Consider the following 14,810-nt stretch of genomic DNA (forward strand, 5'->3'; position numbering starts at 1 on the left):
AAACAAGAACTTTAAAGACAGTTTGAGTCAAAACATACAGCCCCAGATCCAGAGATTCCTGCAGGGGTACAGAAAAAGCACCAACTACAAGAGAAAAACAAATGTAGTGATGGGTACACACTAACCTGGTACTTCATCACTCTGAGTAAGTGTGGGAAATGCCTAATGATGACAACAATCATGCTTTCCATAACGGAGCAGAAAGTATTATCATTCACTTAATATCTAAGTAAAACACATTGTGTGAGCTGAGAAGTAAATCAACCTCGACAAAGGCAACAAAGAGCTTGTGGCAGCTTAACTATATCACAGTTCAGGAACCAGCCTTAAAGCTTCAGGCTTAAGGAAAGTTTTCCACCTGATCTTAAAAAGTGGACAGCTTGGCTGTCCTCCAAATTCAAAATGGCACTGAGATCCACAGAAAAAAAATAGGCTAAAAGATCACTTTTTTTTCTTCCATCCATCCATCCATCCATCCATCCATCCATCCATCCATCCATCCATCCATCCATCCATCCATCCATCCATCCATCCATCCATCCATCCATCCATCCATCCATTCCCCTTATCTGGGGTTGGGTTGCAGGGGCAGCTGCCTAAACAGGGAAGCCTCTCCCCGGCCACATTCACCAGCTTGTCTGGGGGGATCCTGAGGCGTTCCCAGACCAGCAGAGAGATATCCTTTCAGCATGTCCTGGGTCTTCCTCGGGGCCTCCTCCCAGGGGGACGTGCCTGGAATGTTCCACCGGGAGGAAGGCACCCTGTCCAGATGCCCGAGCCACCTCGTCTGGCTTCTTTCTAAAAAATCCAGGAACCAGAATAAACCCTTGCAATCATTTGGATTGGGTAAATGGTGCCATGGGATCTTTAAGATATGACAGAGCTTAGTTGGTTATTAATTGCCAATATTCATTAATTAGAAGACAGAGGAGAGGAGAAAATAAATTAACCAGTTCCACTCATTACAGTAATGCTCATAGCTGCTTTATTTAGCTATACGAGCTTTCATTCTATATGCTTCCACTTCTGACAACAGTTCTGTCACTACTACCTGTTTTCATGTTCGCTGCAGATTATCAAACAAAGACAACTCTTTGCTTGCCAAAGTAAAAGTTAAAAAGTAGTGACTGATATGCATATTACACACACGTCAGTGACTTAAAGACAAAAGAAAATTAACGCATATGCAAAAGGAAATGTGAATGGAGATTCTTCTACATTGTTCTTGCAGTAAAGTGGGAGGGGTGTGAAGAGGAGATTGAAATGCATTGGTCTTACACTTATTCATTCTGATCTACTTTAGGACTTGTCAAGTAAAGAGTTGATTAAAAAAAAGAGTTTCATTTTGATGCCACAGTTACATAATTACAGTTACAGTGAGTCTCTGGAAGCCTTTGCATGTGCTGAGGTGATACATCATAAGGTTTCATCATTCTAATCTAGTCTTCATCTGACTGCGCCCCTCCCTTTCTGAACAAACCAGAAGTGAGCCCACCCATTTGCAACTTTTTCACATCTCTCTGTCTCTCTGCTTTCTTTTGATCTTTGCAGCGCCTTTGAACTAACAGCCTTGACCTCCTCCTGAGGATAGTTCTACACTGAAATGTTTTCCAAATCTCCAAACAACACACAGTATGCGTCTGAGGGTGGTTATCCCTCGGTGTATGTGGTGGACACCCATGCAACACAGCACCCAATCCCGCCAAGGCTGAAGCCACGGAGACGAAGTATCGGGCCGGCGCAAACCACATTGTTCCTGCTCGTGAGCCTGGCATTGTGCGGCATGGCTGTTGAAGCTTGTCTGATTTATCGGCTCTACAAAGCTGAATCTGTAAGTATCACCTGCTTAGCAAACTCTCATCCTCACTTTCTCACTTTCTTTTTTTTTAGTTTTTGTTCCATTACATTTTCCTTTTGAACTAAATGTCACTTTTAATCATAATTACTCATTTAAACTCACTCTGTATTTTCACATTGAATTTCTTTCAATTGCCATTTTATCATGCTTTATGTCATTGTGACTGGATTTGTATGACAAATAGATTTAAATTTCTCTTAAACTGTAGTTAAAAAAAAATCTTAATCAGAATCTGTATGTTACTTACTTAGGTATGTTATTATACCTAACCTTGTACCACATATTAAACAATGCAATAACCTGGTTTATAACAAAAAGCAAGTTGTATGAAACATATTTCATGTACGTAATATGTTGCCAATGAGAGAGGTACTTAGGATATATCAAAATTCCATCATATAGAGCAGGGATCACCAACTCCGGACCTCTTGAGCCAGTGTCCTGCAGGTTTTCACTGCATCCCTGCTGCAACACACCTTATTCAAATGAAATAGTCAGTAGTTAAGGTCTACACCAGTCTCTTAACGACCCATTATTTGAGTCAGGTGTGCTGCAGTATGGAGATACTGAAAACCTGCAGGACACTGGCTCAAGAGGTCCGGAGTTGGTGATCCCTGATATAGAGGTATTATTTTTAATCAAGTTTAAAGCACAAGTTAAAAATGAGGGAGCAGTTACCATTTTTCCCTTAACTTTTGAATGCTACACGTCACATGGTAAGTGTGGGGAAATTGTCTGCTTCATCATCATGGTTGTACAGCATTTTCAAGGTGGAAACTCCAACCACTTAAAAACCAGTCTGAGATCAGAAATGTTCTCAGTGTCATTGTGTGATATGGCTTTGTTATAGCAAGTCTCTTTACCTAACATTTATGTCTGGAGATTCTAAAGCAAAGGCGACAATAAAGTGAAGCTCTCACATGACAGAAACTAAACTTCTTTTTATTACCTCAATCATGTGAATGGGTTTTTTTTTCTTCAAAAACTGCTTATGAAGTATTTGCAAAGGGGAAGAGGGCAGGACAGAGATGGAGAAGAACACCAAAATCTGATTTATGTACTAAGAAGTTATTGTCGTCTGTGAGGGTCAGGGACATGCACTCTTGATACTCAGTGATTATAGATATAGTCATTTGTCTGCGTAATGCTATGATGGAGCTTTTTTTGCAACGCTGATTACCTGTGTGAGGGCAGAAGTCACAGAGTTTTGGAAATGGGGGAGGGTAACTGAACAGATACCAGTAAAGACACTGCATGCTGTGCAAATAGGGGACGTTGCAAGGAAGTGGTCTTTTTCTTGTATCGTGATTAAAGTCTACCCTTTCCACCTACAAGAAAATAGCCCTCGACTTGGTCACATTTCCATGAAAGGTGACAAATCTGCATTTGCATGCTTGCAATTGAAAACATGTCTACAGACCCAACATTAAGCTGAACCATTGTGTTTTACTTTCTGTTCTCCATTCCAGGCCAATGAAGCATCATTATCCTCTATGCTCATTGCAAGTATGTCTTAATTTTTACACAAATCCCAAATATATTCTGTTTCTTTTTCCACATTCTTACGTTTTATATCTGCTCTCCAAACAGGTGATGTCTCTCCCACTAAACGTCCCAGCCGCAATGTTCTTCCTTCCAAACCAGTTGCCCATCTAACAGGTAAATCCACCTTTTCTCTCTTCTGTTAACAAAAGGCTCACTATAATACCAAGACAGTAAATAAACCCTCTACCCCGGCTAAAAGTTTTTTTTTTAAATATATATTCTAGATGGACCAGATGCAACTCACAGCAAACATGTCTTGGCATGGAGTATAGTTGCAGACCCTCTCCTCCATGAAATGAGCTACAAGAACAGAAATCTAATCATCCTGGAAGAGGGTTACTATTATGTCTACTCCAAGATTCTCTTCTCAGACAGAGGTCTTTTCCATCATTTTGTTAATTTGCACACAGAAAGATTTGCTGGGGAATACCTGACCCTCCTGCAGTCCAGGAAAATCTCTCCAGCGTTGAGCATAACACAGTCCAACAGTTATCTGGGTGGAGTGTTTCATCTTTACAAAAATGATGCTCTTTATGTGAATGTCAGTAACACTGCAAAAATAGTGCGATCTGACCCATCTGAGAACATCTTCGGTGCATATATGATATAGATATAAGTTTTTTTTTTTGTTTTTTTTTTTACATGAATCAAAATGCTTGGAATAATACTAAGTTGTAGGACTCTTCTCAGGGATTTTTGATTTTTTCTTTGAAAATGATGAGAAAAGGCAGGTGTTAAATGCTCATTATGACGTTGCATGTTATGAGGAGCTCAGCTGTGTTGGTTGCTTCCTGTGTGCTGGGGAAGGTTTTCAGCCTCAACAGTAAAACACAGCTTTGAAACGCTTTTTAAAACTTTCTTTTATACCTACCTTAAGTTAAACCCCAGATTTTTTTTTAAATAATGACAGAATTTTTACTCTTCAGTCTTGATATTTTGAAAGGAATATATACTGTATATAATTTACATGCTTAAAGCAAAAATAAAAAGTTTAAACTTTAATCCTGCACATCTTTTAATCTTTGCTTTAATACAAAATGCACAATACTTATTTATTGGTTGTCCTGCAGCCCAAGGGTTGCCAGTTCGATTCCGGCCCATTGGACTCATGTCGAGGTGTCCTTAAGCAAGACACCGAACCCCAAATTGCTCCTGATGGGTCGTGGTTGAGTGCCTTGCATGGCAGCTTCCGCCATCAGTGTGTGAATGTGTGTGTGAATGGGTGAATGTAACGTATATGTAAAGCACTTCGGATAAAAGCGCTATATAAGTACAGACCATTTATCATTTATTGCTTCAAGAAAATGTATGAAATGTGTTGTATTTATGCAAAAGTGATGTTATGAAATAAAATACATTGTCTTATTGGGTTTTCTTAGATCTTTTTTTTTATTTTTTTATTTATTTTTTTGGTCTTGTATTTGAAATGAATTCACTTCCTGTCATGTCAGGCAAGTGCTAAAGGCAAAGTGGTCTCATAGCTGCAAGCTTGTCACCTTCATTCTCTAACCACACAACACACAGTGTACTTTTTATGACCACAGTGACATATATCTAAAATGTTTCATAATGTGACCTGAATGCTTTCCATCTGTAAAGTTGTCTTTACAGAGGATTAGCTCAATGTGGATGCCAAATTTTCTTCATTTCATGGCCAGGAGGGTCTGTAGGTCTGTCATGTGGCCTCCACTCATTCTGGTCCTGCATTGTATTTACTGTGATTCATTAAATCTCCTTGGCGACAAGTGAGTAGATAAGATCTGTGCCAACAAAAAGCTTCATCACCCTTTGAAGGGCTTTTTATCTTCTTTACATCTGTCACACTGCCACTGTTACAATTTTACACTTTCCTTTCATCTGTCACTGTTCGAAGAAGCTGCTCATGAAAACGCCCACATACTTAGATATTTGTATATTTGTAAACTGAAGAGGAAGTGGTATAGAACGGGGGGTGGGAGGGTGGTGTCAGCAGCAAATTGCTTGATGTATTTTCCAACCCCAGACTGGGGTGTGATGACTGGTGAAAATGCTCTGTTGCAGGACTACGAGTGTGTGTGTGTTTGAGTGAAAGTATTATTACATAAAAATCAAATTAATTTCCTCACGTCATAAACAGTGTTAAAATGAAGAAAACGCTTTCAACCACAGAGGCTCTGGCTGTTAAACACAACCTTATTAGTCAACATGGTCACATCATTTTTGGCCTTTGCTCAGATGTTTTGCACCGTCTACTTGCATGATCACGTATGAGTCATAATCTTCCAGTGCTAGCTGTGAGGTGTGCGAGACGACACTCACGAAGGAGGGGAGCCGTAGTATCATCTGTGTGGTTGGGATTCACGCCAGATCATCAGTTAACTTCAAATTAGACATGACTTTTAAAGATTATGTGTGTGGGATGAAAGTTTTCTGTCTTCAGTTACTGAAACCCGAAACTCACTTCCATATACGAAAACATTTTCCAATAAAGCAGATAGAAATCTTCTGAGACACTGTCAGTCTTTGTATACCTCTTTGTGAAGATTAAAGGCTCCTTTTTAAACATTATCCAGCATGCAATAACTAAAAAGCTACATTAATGATTAAAACAAAAATGAAAGAGGTGGCCAATGGTATGCTGAAAACAGTTTACAGCTAAATGCTGTCCCCTTGTGTTGGACTCTTGATCACAGGGAAAACAGAAGAAACCTGACATTTGACAGGGGAAAATCACTGAGAGGCTCCACTTCATGCTTACGTTACAAAACCGTTTCCTGCACTCACTTAATAACTATAATAAAAATGCAGCTGGATTTCTGATGTTGCTTCTACCAAAGACACCATAGACATCTTGAACTCTGTTAAATATTATTACACTCATTTCTATAAGAGAGTTACAAAGGTAAAATTATGTGAAAATGATCACAGAAGCTGCAGCTAATCTACATGTGGACTTTGAACTCACCTCAACACTGTGGAAAACGAGAGTAGGAAGAAACCAACCGGCACAAATGCCTCTAATACATGAGACAGAGTGGGTAGTGATAACTGGGTATTTCTGTAATATGCATTTAAATTGAATGTATTGGACCTCAATTTGGTGTAATCGAAAGCTGTGGTGGCAACAGTTGAGTGAGTGAGCAGAGACAGATATGGGACTGTGGCTGAGGTTTGACAAAGAAAACTTCTCAGATGAACCTTGGAAAATATGTCTCTTGGCTTTGATTATTGTGTTCCAGTGAACTTTTCTGTAACTTTTTTCATCCCTGTGATGTGGGTCAGTAGATTTGATAATGGATGTTTATGTATAAGAGACACAAGTTTCTTGTGCTCTGCCTGGAGGGCATGTTCTTCGACAGTATGAGACAGGGAGGTCCTTTTTCATCTTTCTGTTAGTAATTCTTTTGCATCCTACTTTTAACTTATGACCTCTTACTTTCACTTTAAATCAAGGGTCTCTAAAAATGACTCACAATTGAAAGCACTAAATCACTGATGAGAATTTAATTTAGCTCTATAATGGAGCTTTTAAGATAATCAAGTGTAATACAAAGCATATAGAAAATAATATGTTTATTTATGATGAAAACAAATATTCTTTTAAACATCTCTTCACACATGAAACCTTCCACATTAACCACCGTGACTTTAGATTTCCTGTATCATAATGTGTTATCCAAATATTTATTCTTTGTATCCTAGCATATATAATTTAGATTTTGAAGGTTTGTTTAGTCAAATCACCCCCTTAAAAGAGTTATTTGTTATCATAATGGAGGACATATAAATTACAGACTGTGAAAACCAAATAAAATCCCATTATATTATGTTAAAACAAACAAAATATTCTTAAATAACAGCCATTCATAACTTCCATTTTAAGCTCTCTAGTATGACTTAAAGGAAAACATTGTAAATATATTCCAAAGACTGACAAATAAAGATGACATAATGGATGCTCCAAAGTAACACATTTTGTTGCACCGTGTCAAACATTCAGTGAATATCATCTAAATGTTTTGGTGGAATTTTCCTACACATACTGTCTATGCTGTACATTTGGGTCTACAAATAAATAAACATGATATAAATATATAAATTCTCACAGATCAAAACACATTAAGAAACACATCAGAAATCAGCAGGAAGGAGGTGTGCAAATACAATCATTTGGCAGAAAAAAAGTTTTCTGACAATAAATGTGGAACCACAAAATAAACATTCTTTGAGTAAAGTAATTTAAATATAAGAAATTCAAACCAGGAAATAAATGTAAGTGGTTAAGCTTTTAAATCATGACATCCCCCTACTGGGGGACTTTGAGAACAGAGGATGCCAAAATGGCCACTTGGAGACCTTGCCTATACTAAATGTACTAAAACCTCTCTCATTTTGATCTGCTTTACTTTATCAGAGTTGGCCTTTGCAGAGAAAATGTTCACATATTCTCTATGATTTGAGAGAGGTTTCGAGCTACAGCCATTGCTTTTGGTTGTTGTTTGTTTGCTTTTGACAAGCCTGAAATCTTTTTGTGCCGTGTGAGATCTTCATCTTTTCACCAGTAATCTATATATAAAGACATTTACATGTCTTAACCAATGTTCCCTTTACTATGACTCCAACTGTGTTCAAATCATCTGATTACATCTCTGTTGCAGAGATGTAATCAGTTCATTAAGGGTTTTACTATTTTACAGAATAGGTCTAAGAAATAGACACATTGATCAAAGGATTAAGTAAAACTAGATCTAATGAGTTATAAAACAATCCAGATTTGGTTCTTCAGTCGAGGAATATTAAGGAACCCCCCCCCGTTGTATTTTTACATGTAACAGATTTGTAGTGATGAAGCCAGCTTCGGTTTAATTCTGGAGCTGCTGTCCAGTAGCATCTACTTAATTAACACAATTAGACAGGACATAAGTCATAAAATCCTTTTGAAAGGTTGATTTTCCAATGAACCTGACTTGAAATGTGAGAGGTTTGTACCTACCCTGTGGGTAAAACCATGACATAAAAACAACATAAAAAAAAAACAAAAACAAAAACAAAAAACAAATCTGTATTGAAACCAATGGATTCATTCATTCTCTGATTCTTACTCTCTTTGCAAAAAGGCAGTTTAGTGATTTGATTATCCAAGGTCCCAATAAGTACAATCACTACTGTCTGTGTGGGGGGGGGGGGGTCCAGATATCATGCCAAACAGACCGGGAAGTTAAGACTACATTTAGGGTTTGTTCATAAAGATGATATCCAGGTGGGTCACTGATTCAGTGGTATCAACATAACTAGATGGTGGCTCAATCCTGACTGTCAAACGTTTTCCAGCAGACAGATTCTGCACCTTGCTGAGGACACCTGTACTCTTTGTTATTGTGTTAATCCAGCCCTCCAGCACAACTTCATTGTTGTCCCACATCAGTTTTACTGTATGCTCCGAGCTATTTACTCCTCTGTTCGCTTCCAATGTCACTCGGAGATTGAGGAAATAATGTCCATCCTTTAGTATCTGGAGATCTTTTCCTGAGTCTGAGATCACATATGTATTTGGATTTTTTGCAACCCATGTTACAACACTTTTAGCTGTGGATGACAAAAAAAGCTGTTGTTAGTTGTGAATTTGGCTGCCTTGAAAAGTACAAATTCAGAGAGAAAATTTCACATTAAACAACAGCATGCTGTAGTTAGTGGTCATTGCATTTTATCAAATAGTTTTAGCTTTAATCACATTTCTTCTGACAACATACCTCGTCTTGTTAACAAATTGTCTCATTTTCACACAATATTTCATATTAATAAAGGGAGGCTTTACCGTCAGTAGCCTTAAAGGTGATCATTTTGCCTTCACCTAAGATAAGCCCACCGTGGGAAGGACTCTGTTGAGATGAAACAAGATATGTTCAAAATACTATCTTTAAATGTGATACAATAATAGCTTCCACAGTGACACACAAACCAGCTAAAAGATCACTTTTATTTAACTTGGTGATTAGACTAACACCTCCACTTTCAAAGTGAGAGTGGAATACATCATGCACTATCTTCAGAAGGAAAACAAGAAAAAAAAAAATGAAGAGACAACATTTTAGTTTAGTGGCATTTCCCCGAATGTGGCAATGACGTCACTGTGCTTCCTCCAAGAGGTGAGGAAGGTGGTTAGACTGACATAAGAAACTCAAAAAGAAATGGGAGCAATTTGAGATTGATGTGCTTTTGCTGTAAAATTTGTTTTTGTCTACAGCACTGGGACTCTAAATATATAAAAACTAAAAGCTTGACATTTTTAACAGCAAGACAATGTTTATTTAGATTAATGGAGTGAATAACTTAACACAGTGAGGTCAATGAGGCACACAGTTTGAAACTGTGGTTATCTTACAGAAGAAGTATTGCATACCTGGGATTGCGTATTGTGCTTTGGTTCTATAGTGCTACTGTGGGTGCTACTGTTCAGAGACTGGAAGAGGAAACAGAAGCACAAAATATACTCAGGATATATGATACAAAAATGGTTTTAAAAAAAGTGTCAACAAGTGAAAGTTGATCTAAACTGTGGGTGCCAAAAGCCAACTCAAGTTCTCAAAATGGCATTAAAACAACAAAGATAATTCTATGTGTTTTGTCATGGAAACAGTTCGTCATGGTCTGTAATTAGAAACATTATACAGAGAAACATTTTCCTGTAGAATATTTTCTAACACTAAAATATGTTTGGTTATAGACCTCCTATAAAGCTTAACTACCTCTAAAATACTTCACTATTGCTTTGTTTTTGTACCTCTTTTCATTTTCTGTGGAAAAAGGACTGATGAAAAACAAACGTTTCTATTTGAACACTATTTAAAAAACCCCTTTCACTATGTGGGCGTTACGACAAGGGTCTGTAACCAGCTGCAGACCACATATACAGGTGTTTTTCTCACCAGCTGTGCTACTAGAGAAACCACATGAAAGAACAGATCCACTAAACAGGTAATTCATCTCATCAGTACTGAAACTGGTTGTTAATAAATTCAAATGTGAAAAAGTATAAACAATATGGTTTATATCTCATCATTAAATATCCTAATACACTGTAACACTGATGTAAAGTGAATGTGAAGTTAATTTAAAAAGTCTCACCAGTTCATTTCGTCCCACAGTGAAGAAGAGGGTGATGAATATAACCTGAATTATGGTATTGAGGGTGGTCCACATCAGGAGGATATAGACCAAGGAATGCTGTGTATGCTGTGGCATTGTCCGTCCGACGATGGTGTACAGAGAGGTTTGAGCCTGGGGAGCGCAGGAAGACAGATGTTAAGATATGACAGATGCACAGGTCCCGAGTTTCCTCTATTGTTCACCCAAGCAGAGTGTGTTCGCTTCCTGAGCTCAGTGCGTTCATATGATAAGGATGTTTTAATGTCTGACTGTGTTCTGCAGTGCTCTATAGAACAGAGTAATCCAAATGGTACTTTCCCCTGTATGTTAGAGAAGGCTCACTGACATCAGGCCCAGATTATATAGCATGTCTAGGGGTTGGCCCTTTCCTCCCACTCACCCAAAAAGGAGGAACAAATGTAACTACAGGGAGAGATGGAAGGAGGCTTAAACTTTGACATTATTTTACTAACATGAAAAAAAAAAGAGAAAGAGCCTCTCAGTTCCTTATTTATTATGACCATTGTGTGAATAATATATCCTGCACTAAAAAGTCATCACTTACTTCTTGTTTTCATTTTTCCACTTCCATAAACATGTGCTTTTATTGAATAAATTATTGTTTATATTTCCCTGGATCAAGATAATGTAAAGATGGTTAATGGAAGCAGTTAAACAATAATCTAATGTCCAACATGAAATAATTGAAGATTTCTAAATATAAAAACTAGTTTTTCAGCAAAAAATTGCTGATTCAACAGTTTATCAGTAGAATTGTCATGACAGTATATTTACTGTACATACAATAACACAATTAGTCAACAGCGTGATCTATATCACATCTCTAATCTTTCAGTGCAAGGGAACAGAAGACAGCATCCAGTTAAATGTCAGAAACCAGAAAAGCATTGAAACTAGCAAAATGTGTCAATATGTTGTTTACTCCTGAAAGCCCCACCTGCATCTAATTGTGCTTGAGGTCAGTAAATGTGGTTTCACTTTCTCCGTTTGCTCTTTGTTTGGGGAAAGTTTCATGGCGGTAAAACAGGATGGGTTCTGGTTCAGGTATGCGTCATCACACTCCTCAGGTTTTTGTCATCAGGACAGTGCAGTGAGGAAAAAAAAACAAAAACAAAACAAACCAAAAAACATGCCCAGACCTGTTACTGACTTGATATTAAAGTCAATTTTTTTTATTCATTTGTTCATTCAATCATTTATGTATTCATTTTCTGAAGGCAAAAAAAGGAAGAAAAAAGGACAGTTGTATTCCTGTGAGTCAGCCACAAACAGTCAGAAGTTCCTTATGTCTATGAGTAAAATTCTGGGAATGTGGTGGGAAACACTCTTGTCTCAGCGCCGTTTGCAGCTTACATCAGGATTTTCTAGTGATGCAACGCTTTCTAAACAAAACCTAAATCAAATGGCATTACCCAGAATTAGTCACTGTTTCATTTGACTAAAACAGAGGAAACCACATGATACTAATGTGTAGAAATAACATCCAAGCCTTTATAAATAGTGGATCAGTTGAGGGTGGATAACTCTGAAAATGGACTAAATTATTATTGGTAACAACTGGTCATAACATGAATGATGTGACATAGCACCAGTATGTAAATGTCAGGTTGCCTCTAAAATATGTATCTGCTAAACATTAAATCTGGATATATTAACAGAATTTTTTTATGTTAACATCGTGTTTAACAGAATGTCTCTAAATGCATTGTACCAAATAATACCCAACCACTAAAGAGCTAATTCTTGTATCCTCCAGCCATTTTAAATCCAACACTCAATGAGTGTTCTTGATGTACAATGCAGTTACTTCCTCTAATTGTGTCCCTGCACTATGATGATTTACAGCCATCTAGTGGATGAAGGTAAGTAAAGTACAAAACATAGGCCTGTGATGTTATATAACAATAGAAGCTGATACAAAATAAGAAATAACCATATTTTTATTAAGTATCATCATTTTTATCAGACAGTATGTGCAAAACTGTAAGACTGTATGTCACTAAAATAAATTAAAGTTGAGTTCCACTCATTATTATTGCTGCATTATTGAGGAGTTTCCAAAAGAGCCTACAGTTATAATCTTATGAACAGCTGTAAAAAATCAGTTTGGTTAATACACATGATTATGAATTACCCATTAAGGCATTAAAAAGTGGAAAATAGAGGATATGGTCATTTTTTGGTACTATGCAGGTCAATCATTCTTATGGCTGACAATGAAAGAAAGAAACTACATAGAGGAAAGTTTAAAATGGAATATGATCTAACCAGTAACTGCATTTTTTTTTTTAAATTTCATTTCCTTTTTTCTTCTTCTGACACTTTCATTTTCCTCATCTGAGGTCACAAAGAGTTTTAAGTTAAAATCAAGAGTTGAGAGTGTAGGGCGGGTGACTGAGTGGGTGACTTCCTTCACCCCTGTTTCACTCCTGTTTCCTAGTAGCTGCCTTGGGCGGGGAATGGTTTGGTCTGCTGGCTTGGGGTCCTGGCTTGGGATCACTGCTGGGGGCTGGCCTCCCTGGGTTCACGGGGTACTGTGCTTCTGAGAGGGGGGTTACATGCCATTACTTAAATGGATCCCCGGGTGACGCTGTAAATGTGTGTGTCTGTATAGGTGTCTGTTTTTAACACTGGTGAGGGGTGATTGCATCTGGAAGTGGGTATGGATGGACAAAATGGATGAAGTGCAGGTGTTTGGTTGTTTGTTGATGTGGCTGTCTGGGACTCCCTGCCCTCTGGGTGAGGGGTGGAGCCTAGGGGCTCTGGCTGCGGCCTTCCTCTGCCTCTTTCTGTCCGGACGCATTGCCGTTCCTGTGGTGGGCTGTCTTGGTTCTGTTCTCTGGGGTAGCTGCTGGCTGCAGGAGTTTGGGGCCCTCTCACTGTGTCTCTGATCCTTGGAGGGGGTGCGGCTGTATTTGCATGATCACTCAACACAACTCACCCCTAATGTTTAGTACACATACCTACATACACACCCACACCCCTACACACAGACTATAGATTTTCTGTTGTGTTATTTTAGCAGCATTTTCGACGTCTACTGTTTCTTTACAGGTGCAGCAGCTGTTAGTTTTTCTGTTTAGGTTTGATTGCAGATGTTGTTGATTGTTTTCTACCTTTTGCTTTGTTCTTCTTTATATCTTTTCTCTTCCTATTTCTCCTCTATCCACATTTTTCCCTCTTTTTCACCGGGCCGGTCCAGCTGTTATAAGCAAAAACATATTTTAAAATATTAATAAAGAACATTTAAGATTCAGGGGAAGCCTCATAACCAAAAGGCTCGTTTTGACAGAGTAAACTTGTTCAGCACAATACAGCAACCAGACCATCATTCTGCTTTCATGACACTGGATAGGACAGGTTAAAAAAAAAAGAAGAAGAATGATTATCATGAAAATCAGCATTTCATGTAATGCATGATCCCTCACTTAGTCAGTGAGGCCTTACTAACTGGTTGAAAAATGCAATAAATAACTGACCAAACACAAATTTCTTACTTTTTGTGCAAAGTTAATTTTCCCACTTTCTGGTTGGATTTGAAGATCCCATAGACCCAGCTTGTACATAGGCAATTATAAATGCTATGAAATTGGTTTGCATGTGTATAGGAATGTATAAATTCATAGACATACTCTTTTCTATAGTATTTTTTAAAACTCTTGTATTATTTGCATGCTGTTCTTTTTCTCTGTGTATTTTTGCACTGTGGGCTGGAGAGAAACGTTCTTTTCAATTCTTGTGTATGTACTCACATACTGCAGAAACTGACAATAAAAAGCTGGAATCTTGACTCCTGAATCTTGAAACTGGAATACTATATTTGGAGCTGAAATGATTGATCAAATTGATCAATTGTTATTTCCTATGTCAACATTTTAAAACATGCAGATTTATCAAACAAGCAAATAGTCACAAAAATGAACTGATCTTGAAAATAATGATGTTCTGAAGCTCTTACTACAGTACTGTGCAACAATTCACTGCCTATGTTGCAACAGCCTGTATGTTTTCAGCAGGTGGCAGGATAACTCCAAAAGTCTCTAAGACTCTGTGAGACAAGATTTTGTAAAAAGCTAATCAGAAATAGTCTTTGCAGGTTGATTTGGACATAAGACATTGTATAGGCCTACTGTGACAGTAGAATTAGGTCTACATCATGTTTTAGTGTATTGAGTGTAACTCAACCATTCTGTAAAGATCTAATTGTTTTAGACTTTTGTAGCTATATTTTGAAGCGCACATGGAAATATGCTTGCTTTCA

The 14,810-nt window shown here is 37.8% G+C and overlaps 2 protein-coding genes across 4 annotated transcripts; one reads left to right on the plus strand and one right to left on the minus strand.

The window, feature by feature from the left end:
* Window positions 1–1,541: 1,541 nt before the first annotated feature.
* Window positions 1,542–4,039, plus strand: tnfsf14 (TNF superfamily member 14). Its single transcript, XM_042006232.1, has 4 exons — window positions 1,542–1,831; window positions 3,328–3,364; window positions 3,449–3,517; window positions 3,628–4,039. Exons 1-4 carry the CDS (start codon window positions 1,604–1,606, stop codon window positions 4,011–4,013), a joined length of 720 nt encoding a protein of 239 aa, XP_041862166.1. The 5' UTR covers window positions 1,542–1,603; the 3' UTR covers window positions 4,014–4,039.
* A 2,959-nt stretch (window positions 4,040–6,998) lies between these two features.
* LOC121653070 lies at window positions 6,999–13,711 on the minus strand. 3 transcript variants are annotated; one of them, XM_042006279.1, is made up of 6 exons: window positions 13,666–13,711; window positions 11,487–11,611; window positions 10,508–10,660; window positions 9,783–9,842; window positions 9,198–9,261; window positions 6,999–8,968 (listed from the first exon to the last, which is right to left on the minus strand). In XM_042006279.1, exons 2-6 carry the CDS (start codon window positions 11,490–11,492, stop codon window positions 8,613–8,615), a joined length of 639 nt encoding a protein of 212 aa, XP_041862213.1. In that variant the 5' UTR covers window positions 11,493–11,611; window positions 13,666–13,711; the 3' UTR covers window positions 6,999–8,612. The 3 variants fall into 3 exon arrangements, with proteins under 3 accessions (XP_041862213.1, XP_041862229.1, XP_041862220.1); XM_042006295.1 differs by lacking the exon at window positions 11,487–11,611 and having other exon boundaries at window positions 13,666–13,703; XM_042006286.1 differs by lacking the exon at window positions 13,666–13,711 and having other exon boundaries at window positions 11,487–11,627.
* Window positions 13,712–14,810: the final 1,099 nt, after the last annotated feature.

The sequence above is a fragment of the Melanotaenia boesemani genome, chromosome 2 (genome assembly GCF_017639745.1).
Source record: "Melanotaenia boesemani isolate fMelBoe1 chromosome 2, fMelBoe1.pri, whole genome shotgun sequence".
NCBI classification, from domain to species: domain Eukaryota; kingdom Metazoa; phylum Chordata; class Actinopteri; order Atheriniformes; family Melanotaeniidae; genus Melanotaenia; species Melanotaenia boesemani.

Bases quoted from the DNA above. Each gene is read 5' to 3' on its own strand.
- LOC121653070 (XM_042006279.1), bottom strand. The intron at 9,843-10,507 runs GTGAGACTTTTT...TTCCTCTTCCAG, and splicing joins CTGTGGGACGAAATGAACTG to TCTCTGAACAGTAGCACCCA. The intron at 8,969-9,197 runs GTAAAGCCTCCC...TGTCATCCACAG, and splicing joins CACCTTTAAGGCTACTGACG to CTAAAAGTGTTGTAACATGG.
- tnfsf14 (XM_042006232.1), top strand. From the start codon at position 1,604: ATGTTTTCCAAATCTCCAAACAACACACAGTATGCGTCTGAGGGTGGT. The intron at 1,832-3,327 runs GTAAGTATCACC...TCTCCATTCCAG, and splicing joins GGCTCTACAAAGCTGAATCT to GCCAATGAAGCATCATTATC. The intron at 3,518-3,627 runs GTAAATCCACCT...TATATATTCTAG, and splicing joins ACCAGTTGCCCATCTAACAG to ATGGACCAGATGCAACTCAC.